The 26888-nt window shown below is 43.7% G+C and overlaps 1 protein-coding gene across 1 annotated transcript in view; it reads right to left on the bottom strand.

Moving 5' to 3' along the window:
* LOC124722138 (regucalcin-like) overlaps positions 1 to 26888 on the bottom strand; it is a 158346-nt gene that overhangs the window by 12254 nt on the left and 119204 nt on the right. Inside the window, exon 4 of the mRNA XM_047247345.1 lies at positions 11148 to 11369. Coding sequence (XP_047103301.1) covers positions 11148 to 11369 — 222 coding nt within the window. The remainder of the gene's footprint in view (positions 1 to 11147; positions 11370 to 26888) is intronic.

Here is a 26888-nt window from a genome sequence, read left to right as displayed (position 1 = left end):
GACTCGTAATGAGGGGGGGGGGGGGGCGGCTGGTGGTTAAAATCCCATTCCGGATATCCATATTTATGCTACCCGTGATTTCCCTAAAGGGCTCCTAGCAATTGTCGTGACGGATCCTTTGAAAAGGGGATGGTGGATTACCTTTCCCGCCCCGTCTCTAATGACCACGTTGTCAACGGACTTTAAACACATATCTACATTCATTCGAAAATAACACGTTAAATGCTACGAGAGTCGGTTATGTAGCTGAAGCGATACTGATTATAGGTAAATATTCCTAGCTTGATTAATGATGATCAGGCACACAAATTGAGTTACTGAAGCTATAAATGGAATACAGACTTAAGAATTTTTTACAATACGTATTCAATTAGAAAATATCTCTATGAAGAATCTGACGATAGCGAGGAAAGTAGTTCAGTGTCTCTGTTAAAAGATGTATTCATTCTATATCGGTAATTAACAACTGAACGTTTCGTTAGATCAACAAACCTGATGTCGAAGCCAAAGACTTGAATGTTAATATCATATACGAGACATACGTGTAAAATAAGCATCATAGTATACATTAACAAATCCGTTTACTCTACAATGTTACTGGAAGACATAAATAAGAAAGAGATAATAAGTCAGCAATAAGAAAAAGGACATAAGTTTCTGTACATCAAGTGTTTACTTGTAGCTTGTTTTGTAGTACATTGCTTTACTAAAATACTTTAATATCAAAGAGTTTTTTGTTTTTAATTGGGGAGTTTCTCATCTTAAGGGTTAGCAGAAATCTTCTATCACAAATGAAATTACGACGATCCGCCTAGGCGCTTTGAATGCCTCCTGAGACAGCATACATCAGCGTATAAATATCAATGTAAAATGTTCTTTCTGTGAATTTTTCTCGCCAGACTAGTGTACAATGGCGCATGAAAATGAAGCAGAAATTAACGTGTCTTGAATTAAAAGTCGACATCATATATGAAATATGTTGCTATCAAGTGGAAATATAAAGAGTAATATCTGAGACAAAATCATTGTACTAGAGTTAAAAACGGCTGTCTGACTGTGTCGCTATACACACATCATCATCACTATCAGTGTTCCGCCAAAAGGCAGGTTTTCACATGGTAGTTCTCCAGGCTATCCGGTCTTCTGCCATCCTCTTCAGGTCTCCATCATTTCCTCTTCCCTTTATGTCGTCTATCACTTTATATCTCTTTCTTCCTCTCAATCTTCTCCCACAAACCAATCCTTCCAAAGCATATGCTAACAAGCACTCCCTTCTCAATGAATGTCCCTACCAGTTCTTTTTCCTTTCTCTTACAACTTTCAGCAGACATCTTCTCTCACCAAGTCTTTCCAACACTCTTTCATTACTCACTCTTTCCATCCAGCTTATTCTCTCCATTCTCTTCCACATCCACATCTCAAATGCTTCTAACCTTTCTTCATCCTTTCGTCTCAGCGTCCATGTTTCTGCTCCATATAGTGCCACACTCCAGACAAAACATTTGCCAAGCCTTTTCTTTACACCTTTATCTAATTTACCACATAAGAGTCTCCTCTTTCTGTTGAATGCCTCCTTCGCTATGGCATTCGAGTTTTCACCTCCTGGTGACATCTCAAGTCTTCAGTTATTGTGCTTCCAAGATATTTAAATGCACTTACTTGGCTAATGGTAGATTGTCCCATTTTATACACACATATGAACGCATATTTTTTTGTTTTTAATTTGACGTTTTGTCTTGCGAGTCGTGTCCATTCAGCCATGTCAATAATGGACAGACGATACGACATTGAATTGGAGAATGTTTCCTTGTCAGTTACGACGATACGAACGTAAGGACAACGCAACACACAGCTCCCGTGCGGCGAGAAAATCTCCGATCAGGCCGGGACTTAGAATAGTTTAGTTCTTTGCTTACATCCTGTTATCAGTTGTTCAACTGCCTTCTAAATGAGGAAAGCTGTGATTCGTGTCACCGAACAAGATATGTAGTGAGGGCATACTACCACTGATGCCAGAGAGAAATTGTATAATGTTTGCGGCAAATAACAACATGTTCAGAATCTGAAAAACATGTCAGAGCATGTATAGCAACTCGGCCTATCCTGTGCAACCTCGCATCAGGATGGGTGAGAGAAATGGTGTGGGAGGAGGCAGACTTACGCCAAATCATACAGTGAAACAGTGGTAGTATTAACAAGTGTCTATTTACACCAGCAATGTACAGCACGACGGCTGTTCTGTAGGCCGCCCAGCGCGCTTTCAAGTGCAGCCTGTTGCTGAATACGCTGGTGCCCCGACGGCGCCTGTGACGTCCGTTACCCTGGGTCGTGGGCAGCTGCTACCGCGACTCGCTCAGAGCCTCTTGAATCTGGCCAGCTATACACCCACGCACTTACTCGTGCTCCCATGCCGTGCAGTTGGGATCGATATGCGACAAAAGATATTCGATGCAGAGCAACAACGGAGCCGGTCACACAAAAGCGGTCGACCAGAACGGTGGTTGATGATGTCTAGATAGCTAGGAGGCCACAAGGGCGCACCTCCCCCAGCCAGATTGAAGACAGCTTGCACTCCTCGGCCAAAGTCCGTCAGAGGCCAGAGGTTGACCGCACGCCAGCTCCTCACATCGGTGAAGTTTCCAAGCCCAGTATGTGTTGCGCCACGGTTGTTACGTGCCTTGGGCCGGAACTTGGTAAGCTGACCAGTGGCCAGGCAGCTTACTGATCTTCACCTAAAGTGTTAGCCGTGGTTTCTCTGAAACTCAACAGACCGTAATTCTCTCCGGTTCAAGACGGAATGGCGGCACAACTTCATACCTTGAGCCTCTGGGCTCGATTATTTGCACACTTATTGCGACACTTCCGACGTCATCTTACTGGAGGAGGGACGGGGGGGGGGGGGGGGGGCGAGTGGATTTGTTTCATATTACTCGTCTCGTCAGCTCTTCCTGGCTCGCTCGCGGGCTCCACACCAAGCGCGGAGTGGCTAGGCGCGGTCATATTTGCCGCTTGTGACTATTCGGTAGTACGCATGTGCTCCGAGTTATATGACGTTACTTCACTCTTAGTCACACTGTGTTGTGGCGTTAGCTGTTCTATGCGATTCGTCCGTGGGCGGTGTCGCAAGCCCGTAGTTCAAAAATGGCTCTGAGCACTGTGAGACTTAACATCTGAGGTCATCAGTCCCCTAGACTGATAACTACTTAAACCTAACTAACCTAAGGACATCACACACATCCATGCCCGAGGCAGGATTTGAACCTGCGACAGTAGCAGCAGCCCGGTTCCGCACTGAAGCGCCTAGAACCGTTCGGTCACAACGTCCGACGCCCGTAGTTGATTTTATTAGTCCTGTTCAGAGTTTATCTGGATATTGTTAGTTTACCTGCGGACAGAGGTAATGTTACCGGTGTTCTGGACAAGCAGAATTTTACTTTCCAAAGTTGCAGTGTTTACTGTCAGGTTCAGCATTATTGCGTATTGTGCTGACCCCACAGAAAGTGTTGAGAGAGGAATCAACAACGTCTAGAAGAAAAATTCCTTATCGAAGGAGACCATCAAGAGTCTCAATTCTTATTGTGCTATTCTGCCTAGGTTGTATTGCCTCCCAAGGGCCACAAGGAAGGCGTTCCTCTTCGTCCGATTGCGAATAACATTGATACTCCGACATTTCGTGTAGCAAAACATCTTGTTACTCTGCTGAGCCTATTAGTAGATCGGTGTGAGCACCATATCAAACTCGGCGGATTTCTTACGTAGATTAGAGGGGATGCTTTGAATGACTCTGTTATAAATTTTGATGTGATCTCTGTCTTCACTTGCGTTCCTCTGTCTGATTCGTTACGACTGACTGAGGTTAGGTCTGGTGCTGAATTTACGAACCGATTTCGGCATTTGTTGATTCCACTTGCATTTTATTCAAGAATCAGTACTACGAGCAGACGGATGGAGTTGCGACCTGTTACTGACAGTTTGTTTATGGAAGATTTCGAGGAACGTGCCTTGACGTCTGCGGCTTTGAAACCTGCGTGTTTTTTTTCTGATATGTAGGCGATAATTTTGTTGTTTGGCTTCATGGCAGTGAGAATTTTAACGCCCTTTTAGAACACCGGAATTCAATCCATCCGAATATTCGTTTCACGATGGAGCTGGAAAAGGATGGCTGTCTTTCCTTCCTTGATGTGCTGGTCATGAGGATGGTAGATGGTACGTTGGGACATGCCGTTTACAGGAAGCATACTCACACTGACTTGTATTTGCAGGTCGTCAGTTGTCACCATCCGGCTCAACGTGAAGGGGTACTTCGTGCCTTGGTTTACAGGCCCATGTCATCTCGGACCCGGGGAGTTCGTCCACTGAGTTAGCCCATCTCGAAGTCACCTTTTGTCAGAATGGCTATGGTGATAGACGATACGCTGTCGACGAACTTTGCATCGGGTGTGTGATGGTAACACTGAGGTGGCACTGAAGTCTACCGTCTTTTTGCCTTAAGCAGGGCGAATTTCGAACAGGAGTGTCGCATTTTGCGGAAATAATATGTGAGGTGTTTTTTTCAACCACCATCTAATATCAGGGTCCTCCTATGTTCCGTGAAGCATGATCTTGGTTTGCCTAAGGCTGGTGTCTACCGTATTCCTTGCACTTGTGACATGTCATATATTCTGCATCTACGACTACATAGATACTCCACAGGCCACTGTAAGGTGCGTGGCGGAGGGTACCCTGTACAACTAGTTGTCAATACCCCTCCTGCTCCACTCGCAAATAGAGAGAGGGAAAAACGACTATCTGTACACCTCCGTATGAGCCCTAATTCTCGTATTTTATCTTCTGGCCCTTACGCGCAATGTATTTTGGCGGCAGTAGAATCGTTCGGCAGTCACCTTTAAATGCCGGTTCTCTAAATTTTCTTGATAGCGTCAACTGAAAGGAATGCCGCCTTCCCTCCAGGGATTCCTATTTGAGTTCCCGAAGCATCTCCGTAACACCTACGTTTTGTTCGAACATACCGGTAACAAATGTAGCAGCCCTCCTCTGAACTGCTAAGATGTCTTCCTTTAATCATACCTGGTACGGATGCAAAACACTCAAGCAGCACTCAAGAATAGGTCGCAAAAGCGTCTTGTATGCGGTCTCCTTTACAGGTGAACCACTCTTCCCTAAAATTCATCCAATAAACAGAAGTCGAGCATTTGCCTTCCCTACGACAGTTTTCACATGCTCGCTCCACCTCATATCGCTTTGCAACGTTACGACCAGGTATTTAGACGACTCGACTTTGTCAAACTGGACACTACTAATACTGTATGCGAACATTACTGGTTTGTTATTCCTACTCATCCGCATTAACTTACATTTTTTTCACATTAAGGGTTAGCTGCCATTCATCACACCATCCAGAAATTTTATCTAAGTCGCCTTGTATCCTCCTACAGACACTCAACTTCCACAACTTACCATACACCACGGCATCATCAGCAAACAACCGCAGACTGCTGCCTACCCTGTCCGCCAAATCATTTATGTATGTAGAGAACAACAGCGGTCCTATCACACTTTCCTGGGGCACTCCTGGCGATACCCTTGTCTCTGATGAACTCTCGCCGTCGAGGACGACATACAGGGTTCTATTATTTAAGAAGTCTTCGAGCCACTCATATATCTACGAACTTATTCCATATGCTCGTACCTTCGTTAACAGCTTGCAACGGGGCACCGTTTCAAATGCTTCCCGGAAATCTAGAAATATGGAATCTGCGTGTTGCCCTTCATCCATAGTTCTCAGTATATCATATACTGTATTGAAGGGTCTCTGCGTGAGCCTCTTCATGATTTTGCCATGCCACGCACCTTCATTCGTTTGTCTCTGGCACATCAATAGTTGTTGCAAATGGTCTAGTACCCTAGATGTAAAGAAGGAAAGGAAAAGACTGAGCAGCTGAGTGTGTTTGTGGTGGCCACAGTATACTATCCATATTTCGTTTTAACACTTCGTTAGGTTATTGGTACTTGTCGGAGCCCCACACTCATGTTTGATACATTTAAGTGTCATATTTAAATGCATCTTTTCTTTCCTCTTCTTGTCCGATCAGTTGAATATATGAATGAGAGTGTGCAAGGATATCAGCGTGTAGATCCGTGGGAGTGAAGTAGTCTGCCACTGTGTCAGAACAGCCAACTGTAGAAAACACGTACCAGGTAGCAAAGAGGTCCGTGTTTGCCTTGGACGAGCCTTTTGTATATGTTGGCACCACAATAGGGGTTCCTCTGGCTACTTCCGTAGGTACGGGGAGCGGTTTTGGTTGGAGAGCGAATGCTCGCGGCGTGTTCCGTGGGTGAGACCTACTGACGGTAAGTGTGCCTTTTCGATGAGAAGTTAATGTTGTGTTTTATGTAAGTTTTTCAAAGCTAGTCAAAGTAAATGATTCCTTTCATCACCCATAGTTTATTATCGCGTGTGACAAATTTTACTTGCTAATTCGCGAGTGTTAAATGCGTTAAAATCCAGGGACGGTGTAGGTTATTGTTCAGTTCAACTGTTAACCAAACACGTCGAGCCGTGTTGAGTTTATTGTGATTCAGTTCATTTTGTTTAGAATAGCATGTATATTACGTATGATTTCCGTAATTTTATGACAATTTTGTGCAATTCATCTCACTTGGTAATTTTCTTCGTTAACACTTTCGCTTGTGATGACCACGTGATCGTGATCTAATGAGAAAGTTTACAGTGCCAAGGCCATAGTGATCTTCCGTTGTAGAATATCTGGATTAATTACGATTCTCAATTATGCTTCATTTTTATAGCAATTCACTTCAAATAGAAATTTTGTTCATTTATCCCGCATGTTGAAATAAGTGCAATAGCCCCCTTGCTACCCACGTGTGCTGTGGTGAAGGTTTTTAGTTCTTTTCTTTCCTGTCAGCCTCTGAAGTGCGTGTGAATGTAAGTATTCGTAATCAAACCATCCTTCGATCATTCCTCTTCCATAGGTCATAGACCTTGCAGGGGACTCCGAAGTAAAGTTCTGGGGTTAATTTTACTCACTATAAACGTTCATGTGTGCAATTAAACTCACAGATCTAATAAATGTTCTTTTGCCAGAATCTTTGTGTACACTCTCATTGTTCAAATTCCACTCCATGCTTCATCCAGCTCTGATGTACATCACATCCTACTGCATTCCGTTTGCACGACAGTTTTATTGAGACCATACTTTACCCCCCCCCCCCCCCCCCATATTCAGATTAATTGTAAAGATACCTCTTAATTGTAAAGATATCTTTCAGTATATATTGGTCAGACTATTAGGACTGTGGAGGAGCGGTGCACTGAGTATAAACGGTGCACACGCTTACAACAGCCGAGCAAATCTGCCATTGAAGAACATTGTCTTGGCACCGGTCATCCTATTGAATATAACAACACGGAGATTCTGGAATGCACTTACAGCTAACTATTGGGTTAGTGTTATTAAGAAAGCCGTTGAAATTAAATTAGCAAGTAGCCTTATGAATAATATGAATAGAGATGGAGGTTTTTTAAAATTCTGCATGGAATTCTGCTCTCTCACTTGTCAAAAAACAGAAGTACAGAGTTTATGCTACCTCACTCGTTGATTATTAATTTCACTATCGATAACTTCTGACGTCTGTCATCTTTGGCTTGTGATTGCGCTAGTGTTCACAGGATGTGTGTGTGTGTGTGTGTGTGTGTGTGTGTGTGTGTGTGTGTGTGTGTCATCTTTACGGAGTTTCTCTGAAAACCGAGGAAATATTTCCTGTCGAAATATCGGCTGCATTCCCGTAAATTATTTAAATATGTCTGTTTGAGTTTAATGCCTACTTCTCCTGACAATGCTCCCCATTTTTCCTATTCCGACAATCCAACGATCGGTGGCCCACTTTCTCACACGAGTAACCCGTTGTTTGCCGACACTGTTTCTGTATATTGCCCTATCGTCTGCACTTTTAACATTTGACCTCTGAAGTGAATACATGGTGATCTGTTTGTTGCCTCGTTCCAAAGTCTATCTCCTCCCCTCCTCCCCCACTCCCCCCCAAACTGCGCTGGAGTTCTAAAAGCTGTTGTTAGAACACTAGGATACTCAATACGAAATCTCTGTGACATTTCTGAGGGTATTCTGCACAAGAAAACTTCTACTGCTCTGTTTTCTGCTTCCTTCAGAAATACTTATCGTTCTCTGCATTCTGGGTAGGCACATACGTCTGCTCATAAGGGGAAAAAAAACGTATGAAATTTTGTTTTTGGTAACGCTCATACCGTCCCGTAAGCAACTGCTGGGACGACTGTGCTTTACAGAGAGTCTCACGACGTAACACATACGTTTTAGCTTCCTCTGAAAAACGCGCGTTAGCCACACGAAGGATTACTTCGTCTGATCAACCAGCAATTGCAGCAATAGCTGCAATACCAGTAACGTACCTATAATGACACATCTTCCGTTGTTTTACCCGAAAAGGGATTGATAAGTGCGGCTACAGCCGGATTAAAAAAAGATGAAGATACTCTCATCTCTGCAGTGTTTTCCTCTGACATAGACTGTGACAAATTGAACAGCTTCCAATGCCTCAAATTTGCGAAGGAGTTCCTCATACTCCTGCTTTTGGTGAGAATTTTTATCTGTTAACACCCGCACTTGCTCTGTTAGAGCAGCAACAGACTTCGTAGTAGTAGCATTACGTGTTTCTACGATTCTGCGTACTTTACTCCTACTGTGATTAATACCCAGAGACACACATAACCAACTAATGAATCCAAATACTGAAAAAATACTACAAATTAATTTTTTCGTCGAATTATCGCCCTTTTACACTCCGAAGTTGCGAGCCAAATGACCAAGACGACTACACATAAAACATGTGGCTGCTACAACCTTACAGCACGGAAACGTGTACCCCGTAAGATTGCAATACTGTCACCGTACTGGTACTAGATTATCGGGTCTACCATTATCCTTAAATAGTGATAAGTCCACGGGTTCATGTGGCTTCACAAACGTAGCCTTAAGCGTAATCTATCTAGCACTAACACAAATTAAATCTAACAAATGAGAACAGATACAGAATTAAACATAAAGAAAGTGAAATGCACTGCGCCGCACTGTGCTGATCCGATACTTTTGAACATAAGCTGTGCTCAGTACCATTGCCCATATGTAATTGCCAGAGTACCCAGTGATTACTACTCTACACTAAACTATTCATTAGGATGCCAGGTGTTACCCAACAATCGCTTCTCCCACCAAACCGTAGCTTTTGGATGTTAGAGTAACACTTCTCAACACAACTCTGCGCCGGGAAGTGTAATGACGACTCACTTACACCAACGGAAGCGACCCAGCCTATTCATGGCGACTACGCATCAGGATGCGTGAAAGAAATAGTGTGTGTGTGGGTGGGGGGGGGGGGACTGATTTACGCCGGGGCCCATAAAGAAGTAGTGGCAGCATTAACGAGTGTTTATTTCGAGCTGCAATGAAAGCGCGAGGGCTATCTTCAGGCCGCCCAGTATGTGTGCAAGCTCAGCCAGTTTCGGAATGCACAGACGTCCCAATGTCGCCCATAACGTCCACTGCCCCGGGTCGTGGGAGTCTGCAACTGCTACGGCGTGTGGCCCGTAAGCAAACGAAGAAATGGGCATGGCCCGCTCAGAGCCTTGGGAGTTTGGCCAGCTACGTACCCAAGGACTTACTCATGGACCCCATGTCATGTACTTGGGTTCGATAGCCGACACGAGATGGGTGATGCCGAGCACCAATGGAGCGGGTCACCCACCAGAGATCGACCAGAATGGTGGCCAATCACGCCTAGGTAGCTACGACTGTCGCGAGGTCGCGCCTTCCCAGATGGACTGTAGAAAGTTTGCAGTCCATCAGCTGAAGTTCCTCATGGGGCGAAGGCTAGGGCTGCACAGCATCTTCTCGCATCGATATAGTTTCCAAGTCCAGCAGCTACTACGCAAGGAGTATGGCGTGCCTCGGGCCAAAACTTGACATTCTGATCAACAGGCAGGCAGCCTGCAGAAGTCCATCACCCAAAATGTTAGTCGTGGATTCTCTGAAATTCAACAGACCATCATTCGCTTTGGTTCAAGACGCCCACAGAATTGTTGCGCGAATGAATACCTCGAGCCTCAGACAGTAGTACTGCCCAGTGGCCTAGTTGATTAGCACATCGGGCTGTGCTTAACCTACTGCCCGGCAGCGGCCGGAATAAAAATTTGAAAAATTTCACATTTCGCGCTGAACTTTTTCGCGGGGCAGCACATGCAACATTAATGATGCACTTTTAATCATAGTCACAAATATTAGATTTGGCATAACTGAGACTGTCTGCGTAAAAGATTACGAAGGTAATATGCCACAGATAAAGATGGAATGAAGGTAGGTCCTGCGGCAAACATCTTACATTTTAGTTACTTGATGTGTCGACAGACTATGACAGAATTGTTCCTGATTATATGGTATTGCATGCAATCAGCTACCAACGCGGAGAGATAGTGAGATTTTGATCAAACAAGACACTGTTGTTATTAGACCACTTAACACGTTATCGTGAGGAGAATTGTTCATCCTTTCCCTAAACTACGTCTTGCGAATTTCAGGATGACCCCAACACAGTCATCGTCCATTTCTTTACTCATACGTTGATCAACGAACCACTAGTCCCACTCAAATTATCTCGATAATGACAAGACATTAAACTCTAACCTTCTCTTCACCTTCATCATAAAAACTTATATTAAATTATGACACGGACATGATCTGAACTTCATAAAGTTGTCACAGATATTTTCAGCTCAGTCGTTTAGTATTAATATCGCTCTTATTATCTTTCAAGTAAGTGTTGCACGTCGCGTAGGTATGGCTTACTGTGCGTCGACAAAATCCTACTGTAGATTTCATCAGCTGCAGAGAGAACATCGTCATTGTGTTCAGAGATAGAAATAACTTATTTTCATTCCCTTTCTCGACTGTCATTTGCAATTAAACCACGTAAAACCGCAACTTATTCTACTACAGTGAGGAGTAGAACATTTACTAGTTGTTCTCAAAAACAAAACGCAATATCTATGAGTTCCTTAGAAAATAAGTTTTGTTAGAATTCTGAAGAACGTAACATACCCATGAAAGCTCCGTCAGTCAAATTGTAGTTGAAAGAGACGACATTGGAGGCTCCTGAATCAATATAGTACATAGTCCTCTCGTCATCTGTCCAGGCGATACCATTGGAGATGCTCACTGGCGAAGCAACGCAAACTGCGTTACTAGATCCAGCGTCTAGTTTGTACAGAGTTCCCTGGTATGGATCCACATGACCGACGCCCAGCTCTTTGCCCATGGTCCCTGAAAAAATGACAACGAAATCCTAAGCTTCACAAATAAGTATTACGACAGTTCACATCAAATATTTACTTGTTTAACAGTCCTTCATATAACTGAAAACTACATGAATTTAGAAATCAGGACTTCTTTAGTGGAGACATACTGGGAACATGAAAGAATCAGTTTGCGTTCCACAGACGCTTAGCTATATTAGTAATGAAGCACATATTATAATATTACATAGTGTACATATAACGAGCAAATAAATTATTTTTGACGAGACTTTCTCAGTTGTTGCCTATTTAACGAGGCAGCAAAGCTTGTGCCACGACAACAGGCAATGATCAGGTTCAATGACCCCACAGGTAAACATGTGATGTTCGAATTAAATGATAATTTATACTTTCTTGAATACATGCACGTGATTGAAGAATTTTCAATTTAACGTGCTAAAAGAAAGGCGTACCTGCAGCAGGGATAGGATGCAGATACGTTTTAGTTATTTTTATTCCCGAGGAGATTCTCATCATTTTTCTGTTCACTCCCCATACAAAAATGCAAACCGCATACAGAGCAAGAGTCGTGACGTGCACACCGGATGTGTACCGATAGCGAAACCAAGGCAGTCGAAAAGCAAACGAGGGTTGTTGTAGACATAGCGATATGACGATTAACTATGTATATACTTGCTACAGCACGGAACAATTGTCAGGCTGTCCGCTGGACGACTTATATCCAGGTTAGCAGCGCAGCAACATGACACACCGATCCCAACTTTTGTGGCTAGCCACCGCGGCTTTTCGACTAAAGACTTGCAGCATCTCTGAGTTGCCGGTGCTATCGATACCCGCTGTGGCTGGGGATACTATAATAATAAATTAATTTGTAATGAAAGTATAGCCCGTTCTTTTTATGATTTTAGAGTTGCTTCCTCTAATATTAAGTGTTTACAGCTTTGATACTAAATAGGAATATTGAGATGCAGACTCCCAGTCAAGTGTGCTGGTTCGTTTCATTAGGAGGCAACGCCACAGTAATTTCTGTGACGTACGACATGCACCTTCAGTAACATGGACATTGCACGTTCACGTTAACATCGGTCGGTGGCTGCTACTTTCTAATTCGGCAGACTTAGACTGCACCAGGAAACGTCTCGTACGCCTGTCATCTGTATCTAGGTGATAGCATTATCATCAGTGTTCACAACCACGGTTTATAGCTAAGTCTTGAGTAGAAGTGCTCAACCGGACGTCTCTAAAAGAAATATCATTATAGAAATCTGGCCAGAAGCCTTTAACAAGATGTTCAACACTGAAGTGTCTCGCTGTGTTTTCTCGTAGCTCTAAAAATTTTTGCACAAAGCGTTTCTTGTGTTCGATTGTACAGCCTGTGCTTTCTGGCCCAACAATCAAATTACTTTTTAGAAAGAGTCATCAGGTTGGATGACGTATTTTTAATCTCAATTCATAAAAAATCGCTTTGTAGCACTTTTGGACACTGGTGTTTTTTTCCCATTATCGACACATTTTGACATAGTGTAGGATTTACCATAAAAAAGTTTAAATTCCTATCTAACGGCAGACCAACAGACCCCGAATCGTTATTTCAAGGCTATTATCCTTTTCCTCAAGTGAACTGGGTTAATTAAATACGCGGACCGTATTGTTTTATTGCGTACCTAGGCACACTGTGCCTACGCCGTCCGTCAAAAAAATTACGCAGACTGATTTTATTCCTGGCATATAAGCGACGTCAGAGAAGTAACTACGGTGGCAGCTTGAACTAACAAACATGTAAATAACAGATATGCATTCGCCTATTGAGTTGTGAGCATGCAGGGTTAATCAGTGGACGTGAGGCTACAGTGTGTCAACGTTGCTGTGACACAAATGGCACTGGAGTCAAGTGTTCACAACATTCTCCAGAATACGTTTAAGAAAAGGACATAGTGTGTAGGGTTTGTTCCGCCCATTTTGACTCCCGATCAAAAACAACGACGTGTTGACGTCTGCCGCGACTTGATTTAAATGCAAAACGCGGACAGTTCTTTTCTGGAAAAAATCGTTACAGGTGAAGAGATTTGGTATTATCAGTACAAACCTACCACAAAACGACAAAGTGCACAAAATTCACATGTAGGGTCAACGCTTTAACGACATAACCGACACTCAAGACAATGTGAGGCGCGAGCTGAACTACATCCGAAAGAATAACTTTACTACTAACTGTTTCAGATGGTTGTATGAACGTTCTGTGCGCTGTACTCTGTTAATGGAGAGACTATGTAGAACACCTGAAGCACTGATGCCACTCCTTAAACTTTCTTAATCTTTCTCTAATCCAGTCTTTAAACCTTTTTCATTGACAGGGGGGGGCGGTTATTCTGAATACGGCCAAGATACAGTGTACAGTGATATTAAAATATGCAGCCTGAGAGAAAAGGAACACGCCTGTCATAAATGTAGCTAATGAATCGTTCACAACAATATTCATACTATTGTTCGCATCGTGACAGGGTTTCTATAAGAATAACAAATGTACTTGCACCGATTGTCATAAAATGTGACAAATATGCCATGTTACGACACTACACTAGATTTTGGAAATCACGATCAAAATATAAACAATTTTCCATCTAGAAACAATGTGTGTAAGTGATAAGATCACCAAACAAAAAGGCAGTCACTTTTATCCTAATATAATCTTACATCGACTTGAGTCTACAGTAAGTTGTGATACGATTAGGATAGGTATCTCGACGTCGAAGACATAAATCTACAGCCACCCTTATCAGAACTCACGCAGATTTGCCAAAATGTGTTTGAACTGTTGATGACTTTTCATGTGTGGCTAGAGACTACCTAAGGGATTGTCAATTAAATTTAATTCCACTGGCTTTGAATGTCATTCCAAGTGTGTCATTGTTCCTCAATGTTGCTAATGTTAATCCATTCGGTTTAATCACAGTGGACGTGAGAATTGTCATCCTGAAAGGCTGTACTAGTAATATAATGATCTGGATTCAGGGGAGTTAGAACGGAATTTTTTTTTACATTTTTGGATTCTTACCTCATTATAATATTTGCAATTTTCCGAACAAAATTATATATATATCACATATAAACTGTCATGGGAAGTATCTTATTTTATTTCTTTAAGTATAATCTACATCGATTGAAAATGTTAAAATTTTTACGTGCATCACTTCAAGATTTAACAAAATCGGTAATTTTTATATAGTAGGCTATAGATTTCTGTGTTATAAAGGTCATGTCCAGAAGAGGATGGGCACCAAGATGAAGAAGTTGAAACAAAGTTTGAGAGACAATAATCCTTATGACAGTAAAACCATAAGAGGCAGGCTGACAGACAAAATGATTGATGAACTAAAGCAGTATTATGGGATGGCCATTAGAAATAATACTGAGGATTTGTTGAAAATGAATCAGGCAGTATGGGCTACCTTCGTCCACAGCCTGTCAACTGATGAAAAACCGGTACATCACCTTTGCTCTCCTGGACCTGATTCGTGGTGCAATTACCGCAATGCCCAGTACTCAAACACTTCATACAGTCATAAACATTCCATCCCAGCAGCAGTCATGGATATTATAAAACCTATTTACAGAGACCTGGCAAATCCTGAATTACTGAAGAAGAGTCTGCGTGGTCAGACTCAAAATCCCAATGTGTCGTTCAATAACCTTATATGGACTTGTTTTTGTTGGAATGAAGACACTAAAGTAGGGGGACAGTGATGCTGTTATTGCTTTTAATGATGGCTACATTGGTGGGCTGAAAGCGCTATAGCATATTGGAATTAATCTTGGAGCAAACTGCACCAGAGAACTTGAATGGATGGACAAGGTTCGCATTGATAAATCAGAGGATGCAGCACAGTTGGCCACTAAGCAGTCCAGAAAGAAGAAAAGAAGAAAAAACTTGGAAGAAGATCAAGAGGATGATATACAGTATAGTGCAGGGTGCTTCTGAGTGACGAAAAATAAAAAATTAAGCTTATATTAAGTGAGTTACAGTCTTTTGAAACTTTAGATGCCGTTCCTGGAAATTTTCATTTTCTGTCCCATTTTTCCCTAAATCTTAGAAACCACTTCGAGTAGAGTATTCAAATTTTCAGGGAGTAATAACATACATACCCTGAGTCTACTAAACTAAAATATGAACATAATGCTACGTATAATTAAAATTATTGAGGATAAAGTACAAAAAGTACACAACATTTTAACCGTGTAATTAAAAAACTGTATTTCCGAAAGCAGTGTCTGAAATGCAATTATTGTACTTCAGTAGACTCAGAACATACAGTTTAATATCCTGTAAAAGTTTCATGTCAATGGCTACAGTGGTTCCTGAAATACAGGGAAGCCAAGTCACTAAATTTAACATTGTCGAGATAGGGCGTTCCAACTCCCCTTAAACTAATGGACAAATGCAAAACATGGTTATACAGCAATTAATATACTAATCCTGATCCAAGATAAAAGCTGTCTTCGCCAAAAAAAACATTCTGTTGTGATTAAAACATATTTAAACAATAAAAGGGCCTCCTAGCATGCAGGACTCTGGAGGGATTCCTAAAAACTATAAATATCATTCACACACAGACAGAAACGTGTTTCATGTGACAGTGTAAAATGTTTCCAGGCACAGTCCATTGTTCGTTTCTCTTCACTCACTTTGGTATGATCAAAGATCTAGTTCATGTTTCATTGCTCAAAACGCATTCCTGTCCGGAGTTTTCCACCGAAAACGAATGGCGAAGACGAACGTTGACGTCATGTACTAATCTCTCCTGAGTGATGGAGTGATGTTTAATCATTAGCTAGGACGCCCATCAGAGGTACCATTCCGTCTTGATCGTCGTCCTCCTTCAGTTCCAGTATCAGTTCCTTGTAAATCAGGATTTCTGGCACTGCTGCGATACCCAGTAATACATCATGCGACAATGTCTGCAAATAGACAATACCCTTTGCAGGATGATCTTTGCTACATTTGTCAATCCCTCATATAAGCGTCGTTTCCTCAGTCACTCTCGCTGAAATCATAGGCATTAAGTTTTGTAATCTCCACAGACACTCTTAAATGCTTGTATGCACCCATAACACATATCCCATCTTTTACATTCTCTTTCACGCCTAAGTATGCCTCTGAAATTCCTATTAGCTTCAACACGACAGGTGATTACTTCTTTTTCAAATGAAGATCAGCTATCTGTTGCGAGTTTTATGACAATATAGCCCCCTGGACAGGAAGGGGGAGGGGGGAGGGGGGGGGGGGACAACAACAACGCATGCGATACCGGAAAATCGGAAAAGTGAGCACAAAATGCGCATGAACGAGGAAGTGATTGTAGCTTGCAAACTTGAAGACAAGATAAGTAACGTGTGGTATCCAAAGTGATTACCAGGCCGACGGAACTACTAAGGTAGCAGGTGAGGAGAAGACTACATTTACCAGCAGTGACTTTAGCAGCTGTCGTCTGCACGGAGCATGTGTTCCCATCTGTCTTAGTCCCCCGAGCTACAAGAGAGTCCAGTCACTATTCCTACAAACTTATGGAAAGATTTTTGCGAAAGAAAAAGAATGACAATGTGTAATGGATAATAAGATAATATGTTCGGAAGCTGTTGTAGAATCCGAATTTATTCTTAGAATTACACTACTGGCCATTAAAATTGCTACACCAAGAAGAAATGCAGATGATAAACGGGTATTCACTGGACAAATATATTATACTAGAACTGACATGTGATTACATTTTCACGCAATTTGGGTGCATAGATTCTGAGAAATCAGCACCCAGAACAACCACCTCCGGCCGTAATAATGGCCTTGATACGCCTGGGCATTGAGTCAAACAGAGCTTGGATGGCGTATAGAGGTACAGCTGCCCATGCAGTTTCAACACGATACCACAGTTCATCCAGAGTAGTGACTGGCGTATTGTGACGAGCCAGTTGCTCGGCGACCATTGACCAGACGTTTTCAGTTGGTGAGAGATCTGGAGAATATGCTGGCCAGGGCAGCAGTCGAACATTTTCTGAATCCAGAAAGGCCCGTACAGGACCTGCAACATGCGGTCGTGCATTATCCTGCTGAAATGTAGGGTTTCGCAGGGATCGAATCAAGGGTAGAGCCACGGGTCGTAACACATCTGAAATGTAACGTCCACTGTTCAAAGTGCCGTCAATGTGAACAAGAAATGACCGAGACGTGTAACCAATGGCACCCCATACCATCACGCCGGGTGATACGCCAGTATGGTGATGACGAATACACGCTTCCAATGTGCGTTCACCGCGATGTCGCCAAACACGGATACTGCCATCATGATGCTGCAAACAGAACCTGGATTCACCCGAAAAAATGACCTTTTGCCATTCGTGCGCCCAGATTCGTCGTTGAGTACACCATCGCAGGTGCTCCTGTCTGTGATGCAGCGTCAAGGGTAACCGCAGCCATGGTCTCCGAGATGATAGTCCATGCTGCTGCAAACGACGTCGAACTGTTCATATAAGTGGTTGTTGTCTTGCAAACGTCCCCATCTGTTAACTCATGGATCGAGACGTGGCTGCATGATCCGTTACAGCCATGCGGATAAGGTGCTTGTCATCTCAACTGCTAGTGATACGAGGCCGTTGGGATCCAGCACGGCGTTCCGTATTACCCTCCTGGACCCACCGATTTCATATTCGGCTAACAGTCATTGGATCTAGACCAACGCGAGCAGCAATGTCGCGATACGATAAACCGCAATCGCGATAGGCTACAATCCGACCTTTATCAAAGTCGGAAACGTGATGGTACGCATTTCTCCTCCTTACACGAGGCATCACAACAACGTTTCACCAGGCAACGCCGGTCAACTGCTGTTTGTGTATGAGAAATCGGTTGGAAACTTTCCTCACATCAGCACGTTGTAGGTGTCGCCAACGGCGCCAACCTTGTGTGAATGCTCTGAAAAGCTAATGATTTGCATATCACAGAATCTTCTTCCTGTCGGTTAAATTTCGCCTCTGTAGCACGTCATCTTCGTGGTGTAGCAATTTAAATGGTCAGTAGTGTATATAATAGCGCCCGATTTTAGACAGCGGCATGACTTTCCCGTACTTTTATAGTTGTGTAATAAATACTAGTTCACAGAAAAGTAATTTAGAAATTCCCAACGAAGTTTGAGAAAGTACTGAAACCAGCAAAGTGATTAACGTGTCATTTCACCTAGCGGACATCAATTTTGCTTCAAAAATCAGCACTTTATCATCATAAGAAAGATCGAGCACATCTGGATCACTAAAAATAACACCGAAAATCAGAACGTCGTCCCGTCATTTAGCACCACATAAAAGCTGGTGATATGCCTTTTGAAATGATGTACACTGATAAGCCAAAACATTATGACCACTGCCCACCGCGACGTTGGATGCTGCGGGCACGTGACGCTGTAACAAAAGAATGTAAGCGGAGCAGATACGGACGGGGAAACACCTAGCGAAGATACGGGCTATAAATGGAGAAATTCATTGAGATAAGCGACTTTGACAAAGGGCACATTATTATTACGCAGAGCCTATGAACGAGTACCTCGAAAACGGCAAAGCTGGTCGAATGTTTACGTGACACTGTCGTGAGCATCTATGGAAAGAAGTAGAAGGACAATGAAACTACCACTAGGCGCTAAATGGTTGGACGTCCACAACTCTTCACAGAACGCGGGGTTTGGAAGCTTGTCTGCTCTCTAAAGTAGAACACATGGTGATTTGTGGCATCTCTGCGGATGAGCACGATTCTGGTGCATGCACAAGTGTTCCGTTGCACACCTTCATCGAACATTGTTGAACATGGAGCTCCGCAGCAGAGCACTCCTACGTTTTCACATGTTGACCCAACGACAACGTTAATTACCACTGTACTGTGCGCGGGACCATCGGGCTTCGACAGTCGATAAATGGAAACGTGTCGGCTCTTCGGGTGAACCACATTTTTGCTACACTAGGTAACTGGTCGTCTCCACAAACGCCATCATCGAGATGAACGGCGACTCTAAACGTGCAGCACATCACGGACACAGGTTCGTGGGAGCAGTATTATGCTATAGGATATATTCTCATTCACTTGCATGGGACCTGTGGTAGTAATCGAAAACACACTGACAGCTGGGACCTACTTGCATCCCATCAAGTTTGATGTGTACCCCGACGGCGATGTTATTTTTCAGCAATATAATTGTCGGTGTTTCGGAGCCAAAACCGCGCTACAGTGGTTTGAGGAGCATTATAGTGAATTCAAGTGGCTGTCTCGGCGACCAAATTCGCCTCATGTAAATCCTATGGGACCCATCTGGGTCTCTATCAGGTGCCATTACCGCGTACGCAAATCGGAGCCCCATTACTCGTAATTACGCGAATTACATGAGCGGTGGGTAGACATACCTCCACAAACCTACCAACGAACTGTCGGATCCTCGATACGTAGAATCAGGGATGTATTTCACCCCAAAGGCGGACAAACAAACTATTTACCAGGTGGTCATAATGTTTTGGATCATTAGTGTACCAATGCTTTCATTTTCAGCACTTTAGTAGTGAACAAATTGTTTTCATTCATGAACTATTTATTTAAAAACTATTTCATACATGAAAATTGTACGTACTGTAAGACGTCCAGATTTTACAGACCTTACATGAGATTGATCCATAACGGCAGTATGATACAGTATGAGATCCTCAGAAAATAATAATTATATTACATCAACAAAAGGCAATTGCAGTAATCTCATGTACCACAAACTAACAAAACAATATCTACCAATATGGACAGGGGCATGAATAAATAACTTAAAGTGAAGCGCATTTTGGAGACGAACCGTGCAGTTGGCTAATGGCACCCTGAAACACCACCTAACAAGAGAACGGCGAGCTTCAGCGCATAAAGGGAGAAAGCCAGAACAATACATTATTCCTTTTAACGTAAATATGGCCAGGACCAAGGGTAAGTGGCTGGACGGCTTTGACGGAGCAAGGCTGCGACCTGGCAAGAAAAATAAAATTCACCTCTAATGAGACAGCGATTGGCTGAAACCATACTGGGCGACACAGACGCGACACAGTGGGGAGATCCCCAATATATAAAAGCATTTTGAGAACTAAAATTTATAGATATCTCTCTCGTCTCGCGACGGACCACACAAGTGTGTGGAAAATAGCGAGGGCGTTGAGAACTTTGCTTTCTGTGAAGTGTGGACGATACGCTTCACGTATAATGGCGACAGATAGCAAAGAGGTAGTTAATTATTCCAGTGAGAATTTTTGCGGGCAAGGAAATTATGCACGTCGCTCCAACCCTTAGCGAGTATCCAATAGCCATGATTTCGACTACAGAAAAATAAACGTTCTTCGGAACACAGGAAAGTTCAGACTGAGTGAATTCAGTCAAAGCCAAAGTAGGGAATTAGCATTTCAGATCCAGCATGGAGACAACGAGTTGCAAGTGCCGCTTGGTAAAGTACCATCACGCATTAGGCCATAGTAAATATTGATTCGAGATTTTGCTCACTCCAACTTGCGTACACTTTGACCATTGAATATAAAAAGCTAGGATACTAACCTACCATCATATTGAGTACATGAGAGTTTTTTCATTGGTTCAAAAAGTAAATTTATTCTCCCCAAGATCAGTGCATTGACTAGCTACGACATCGTAGATGTAAATGAGCTAATGAAGATTTTTATCACTCTTTCCTGTGATAAAAATTTGTCATATGTGGAGATAACAATTTTAATAATCGTCAATCCAATATGTCCAAGAGTTAAATATTTTTATTGAGTGTCAGAATTAATTTAATATGATTGTTGTGTATCACCTGACCCCTCAAAGCCCAGTTGATAAATTATATGTAGAAGAAAAGGGAATAGCTGTATTGTATTTCTAGAGTAGATCTCAAATTTTTACTTTTATTAATTCATGCATTCTAGTTACGTGACAGCAGCATTTCTAATGAATTTTGTTACAATCCGCACCTGACATTAGCTGCCTTACAGGGCCATATTTATATAGAATATCTGTTTAACACCCTGGGCTTGGGAAGACGGTTCAGATGTTTTGTCCATTTGCGTGCTAAGTGGTAAGCTAAGTTTGCACACATTAGCCCACTCACTGTGCAGATACAAAGTGCGGACAATCTCACAACACATCTACAGATACAATGTTAAAAATGCTTTGATTGATATATTACATCACCAAGCAAAGTGCGCTGAGTTTAAATAAACTATGGAAATTGATTTTGATTTATAATCACAACAGAATTTTTTCAAACCTCAAATACGTATAGGCAGCTCAGGGCGAGCGGCGGATAATTATTAGCATGAGTTTTTCGACGTAGGATGTACATACTTGCAGGTCAGGTCGATAGTCGCACAGTATGGGTTAAAATGATTATTTTCGCTGTGTTTCGGAACACAGTTTTCCAAGAGAGTTCCGCACTACGGTCATCAAAATCACATAAACAATTAAACTGATGTACTGATTGTTACTATGAAATGACAAATGAATGAAAATTATTCGCTTTTAATGAATGATGCCTAGCTGTTTTCTATACTAATGCCCTTTGGTACATGAGAATATTTTGGAACGTCGAAATTAGTAAGGGCGTAGCTCCTCTACTATGGGTCCGTCCGATGTGTAATGAACTAAGAATAACAAAAACCAAGTCCCAAGTAGGTGTGAGGAAGCTCGTAATTGGTGCTTCGTCGGGGATGGGCTCTATTGGGTAGCCCACCTGGACGAAACATAAATTTTAGGCAGTGAAATAGGGACGACTTGTGAGAACGAAATTAAGTACAGTAAATGCAAAGGCAGCAGAAAGACAGCTCGGTGCAGCAACAGCGCGCTCGTCTATGGCCTAAGGTTAGGCTTCACCTGCTATGCCTTATCGTGGCCCAGTGCGAAACAGCGACAGTGCGTCGCCACAGCTAGCCAGCTCAGTGGCAACGGCTTCACGTCCATTATGTGATGAGGCAGCAGTGGACAGCTGCGACTGATGATCCTGTAGGTTTAACTTGCCATCTTTCTCGTCCTGTTGATAATACGTTCATTGAAAGCGGAGTGATATAATTCTTTCAATAAAGAGGCTGTAGCCATGTTGTTGCTAAACCAGTCGACAGTTTTTCTGTAGCCGTTTAAGGGCAGTGCTGGAAGCATAAACCAGGAACTGACTCAGGTGATGAAAGGTTAAAACAATGGACCCTCATTCGGGAAGAACCGGTTTTAGATCCCTGTCCGGCTTTTCATACCATGGTCTTTTGTATTTTCTATAAATCCTTAAAGGTTAAATACGCCCTGGTTCCTATTAAATGGATCCGACTAATATCCTTTACTGTCCTTGCCTGATTCCAGCTTGTGCTCCGTCACGAACGACCTGGTCGTCGACGGGATATTAAACATACTCTCCCATCCTTCCTTCTTAAAACTGGATGGTTGGTCTCAAATTTGATCCTTCAGATTACAAAGATATTGCTTAACAACGCATCATAAAACTGTCCTGTTCTTTATGCGTAAAATTCGAAGTATACTCAGGTTTGGAAAAAGTGAAAACCCAGACCGGAAGATGTGATCACAATGAAATTTATTCCAAAGATTAGGGACATAACACTACACAAATGGTTAGCATTACAGACCTGTGCATGCACTGTGACTGTGGAAATACAGTACGGAATAGCACCACCACGTGCTGCAACAAGAGCCGGCCGGTGTGACCGAGCGGTTCTAGGCGCTTCGGTCTGGAACCGCGCGACCACTACAGTCGCAGGTTCGAATCCTGCCTTGGGCATGGATGTGTGTTATGTCCACAGGTTAGTTAGGTTTAAGTAGTTATAAGTTATAGGGGACTGATGACCTTAGATGTCAAGTCCCATAGTGCTCAGAGCCATTTGAACCATTTGCTGCAACAAGAGCCGCTAGACGTCGTGGCATGGAATCAAAGAGTGGCTGGATATTCTTCTGGGGAATACTCTGCCACGCAGTTTGTAGACACGTCCACAAAGCATCCCCTGTGGCTGCAGGAGGAATTGTCGAGTGACCATATTCCGCATATGTTCCACGGGCGACATGTCAGGCGGACGGGCAGGCCAGAGAAGCAGTGCTACCCGAAGTTCTTCAAAGAAGGCTTACTCATTCCCTACCACATGCAGCTGGGCGTTGTCCTGCTGAAATATGGCACGTGGAACGACCTGCAGAAGGGACAGTGCCTCCAGCTGTAAAGTCTCCTTGACATAGTAATAGTAGCTGTCCAGATTGCTCTCAAGACATAGTGGCCGAAATTGTGTGTTGTAGGCAATGGCGTCCCAAACCATCACACTTCGCTTTTGTCGCCTATGCTGCTCAACAATACAGTCTGCCCAGTTGCATTCACCACGGTCGCGTCGAACGTGTATGCGGCAATCACTGTAGGAGAAGTTGAAGAGGGACTCTTCCGAAACGACTACATTTTGCCACTCACCACGTCAGTGTCGGCGTTCACGTGCCCATTGCAGTCTACAGCGTTGGTGGCTTCAGGTCTATGGAAGCCGGCCCAATAGCATGTGTGCCATCGATGCAGACTTGTCCGCATCCGTCGCAGTGCTCCGATGACGCACCAACACTGTGTACAGAGTTGTTCTGTCTGTTACGACCAAGCGGACAAGATGACGTCATCTCGCGCTGTGGTCACATTGTGCTTCCAGTACCCCGCCGGCGTTGTGTACGGCCTTCTTCTCTACACTGTTTCCATATAAGCCTCACTGTTGGAGCACCTGGCCCTGTACGAGCCGCAACGTCACGAAAGGACAGAGCCACCTCGCGGAGACCAATCATTCTGCACCTCTGATCGCGCTCATAGGCCGATATTTCATCCTGTGGTATCGGCGACGCATAGTGGTACGCAGTTACATGTTTCTACTTCGTATGACGGCTCTGCACCGACTGAGTGTTGCATAACACTGACCTGTCCAGTCAACAAAAGAGGGCACTGCTGGGCCTATGTGCACGCCACCGCTCCGTCATTTAAATCACTTATTATGATTCCGCTCTTCTACACGTCCTCTTATCTGGGCGCGTTGTAGACCATTTCTTCTGATTGTTTTACTTTTTACAAACAGTAAAGTAGATACAGTGTGGCTGTAACTAAACTTGAAAGGGCGTCCATGAAACGCAAGTGAGCATAGGCCAATGAAACTTTGTGGAAACATTTGTAAGCAGATGCGGCAAATAAAAAAAGTACGAATAACCCATTTAAAAAAACGCATTTCAGTTTTCATACGAGAGAGTAACATTTGTTAATTGCATTCCATATTTACGTTCCAGGTTACAAACTTTACTCAGTGCGACGACCATCTGCATCCATGACAGCCTAGACCCACACTAGAGATTGCTCTACTGCAGCCCGAAACATCTCAGGTGGGATGCTGACTAGTTCAAATGGCTCTGAGCACTATGGGACTTAACTTCTGAGGTCATCAGTCCCCTAGAACTTAGAACTACTTAAACCTAACTAACCTAAGGACACCACACACATCCATGCCCGAGGCAGGATTCGAACCTGCGACCGCAGCGGTCGCGCGGTTCCAGATTGTAGCGCCTAGAACCGCATAGGCCACTCTGGCCGGCGTGACTAGTTCACTCGGTATGCTCATCTTCAACTCCCAACGACTGTTGGTGGCCCGTTGATATACCCTCTCATTCAGATAACCCCACAGCCACAAATCACAAGGGTTCAAATCTGATGATCATGGTAGCCACACAGTTTGGAACTACTGACCAGTTCGAACATCCTAATCATGTTGTTCAACCACAGTGTGAAAAGAGGACTTCCCCATGTTCCTTTAATGCGTGGATACCCGCGAAGGCCAACAGCACTATTGCCGTTGGATTGATGAAACAGATTTACAAGTAAATGCCTGATTATCTTGTCCAGACCAATACTGACTGTCTGTAGCAATAATGCATGCTGATTCTTATGTTTCAACCCTACGTCACCGTCCCAGTAACGACGCCAAACGGCAAGTCATGACACTAAAACTATTTACAACACAAATCCTGCAATGCAGTCTCAACGTCGTTACTATAAGATGTGGTTAGCCATAAGGTAAGTAGTTTTCCGTCTACATTGGCTTAAGTAGCGAAAGTTTAATTATAGCCACCTTGTACGTCACGGCCGTTCTAGGTACAGCTCAACGGCGCAGCATGAGTCCGCTTTTTGCTCCGACTCCGTTGGAGCTCTGCGAACGGGAGCGTGGAGCACTTGACTGTTTGTTTGACACAGACAGACAAGCGGCGCCGCCACACAAAGCTGGTTTATTCTCCTTTTGTGGAAGACTGTGGTATCGTAAATACACACATCAAAAAAGTTTTGCATCACCCCGGTTCCCAGAACTCCTGAAGATAGTCGTTGACTGTGAATATTGTATCACAGACGCAGTCCCTTTGACTGTTCAGAGATGTCACTAAACCAGCCCAAAGATGTAAACAACCATGCAGGAGCAGCGCCTATTAGACGGAGGGGGTCCGACAGCCGATCAGTTCCAGTCATTCCACCAGGAAGGAGGTACACGGCTCGTGTTGTCTGTAGTTCAACCATGCCTAGACGGTCAATACCGCGGTCCGACCGCATTGTAACTTTGAGCCAAGAAGGGCTCTCAACAAGGGAGTGTCCAGGCGTCTCGGAGTGAACCAAAGCGATGTTGTTCGGACATGGAGTAGATACATAGAGACAGGAACTGTCGATGACATGCCTCGCTCAGGCCGCTCAAGGGCTACTACTGCAGTGGATGACCGCCACCTACGGATTATGGCTCGGTGGAACCCTGACAGCAACGCCACCATGTTGAATAATGCTTTTCGTGCAGCCACAGGACGTCGTGTTACGACTCAGACGGTGCGCAATAGGATGCATTATGCCCAACTTCACTCCCGACGCCCATGGCGAGGTCCATCTTTGCAAACACGACACCATGCAGCGCGGTACATTTGGGCCCAACAACGTGCCAAATGGACCGCTCAGGATTGGCATCACGTTCTCTTCTCCGATGAGTGTCGCATATGCCTTCAACCAGACAATCGTCGGAGACGTGTTTGAAAGCAGCCCGGTTAGTCTGAACGCCTTAGACACACTGTCCAACGAGTGCAGCAAGGTGGACGTTCCCTGCTGTTTTGGGATGACATCATGTGGGGCCGACGTATGCCGCTGGTGGTAATGGAAGGCACCGTAATGGCTGGACGATACGTGAATGCCACCCTCCAACCGATAGTGGAACCATATCGGCAGCATATTGGCGAGGCCATCGTCTTCATGGACGACAATTCGCGCCCCCATCGTGCACATCTTGTGAATGATATCCTTCAGGATAATGACATCGCTCGATTAGAGTGGTCAGCATGATTTCCAGACGTGAACCCTATCTAACAATTCTGGGATAGATTTAAAAGTGCTTTTTATGCACGACGTGATCCACCAACCACTCTGCGGGATCTCCGCCGAATCGCCGTTGA

This window comes from Schistocerca piceifrons, chromosome X (assembly GCF_021461385.2).
Source record: "Schistocerca piceifrons isolate TAMUIC-IGC-003096 chromosome X, iqSchPice1.1, whole genome shotgun sequence".
NCBI classification, from domain to species: domain Eukaryota; kingdom Metazoa; phylum Arthropoda; class Insecta; order Orthoptera; family Acrididae; genus Schistocerca; species Schistocerca piceifrons.
Note: the sequence above shows the minus strand (reverse complement) of the source record. Positions and strands in the feature narration are given on the sequence as shown.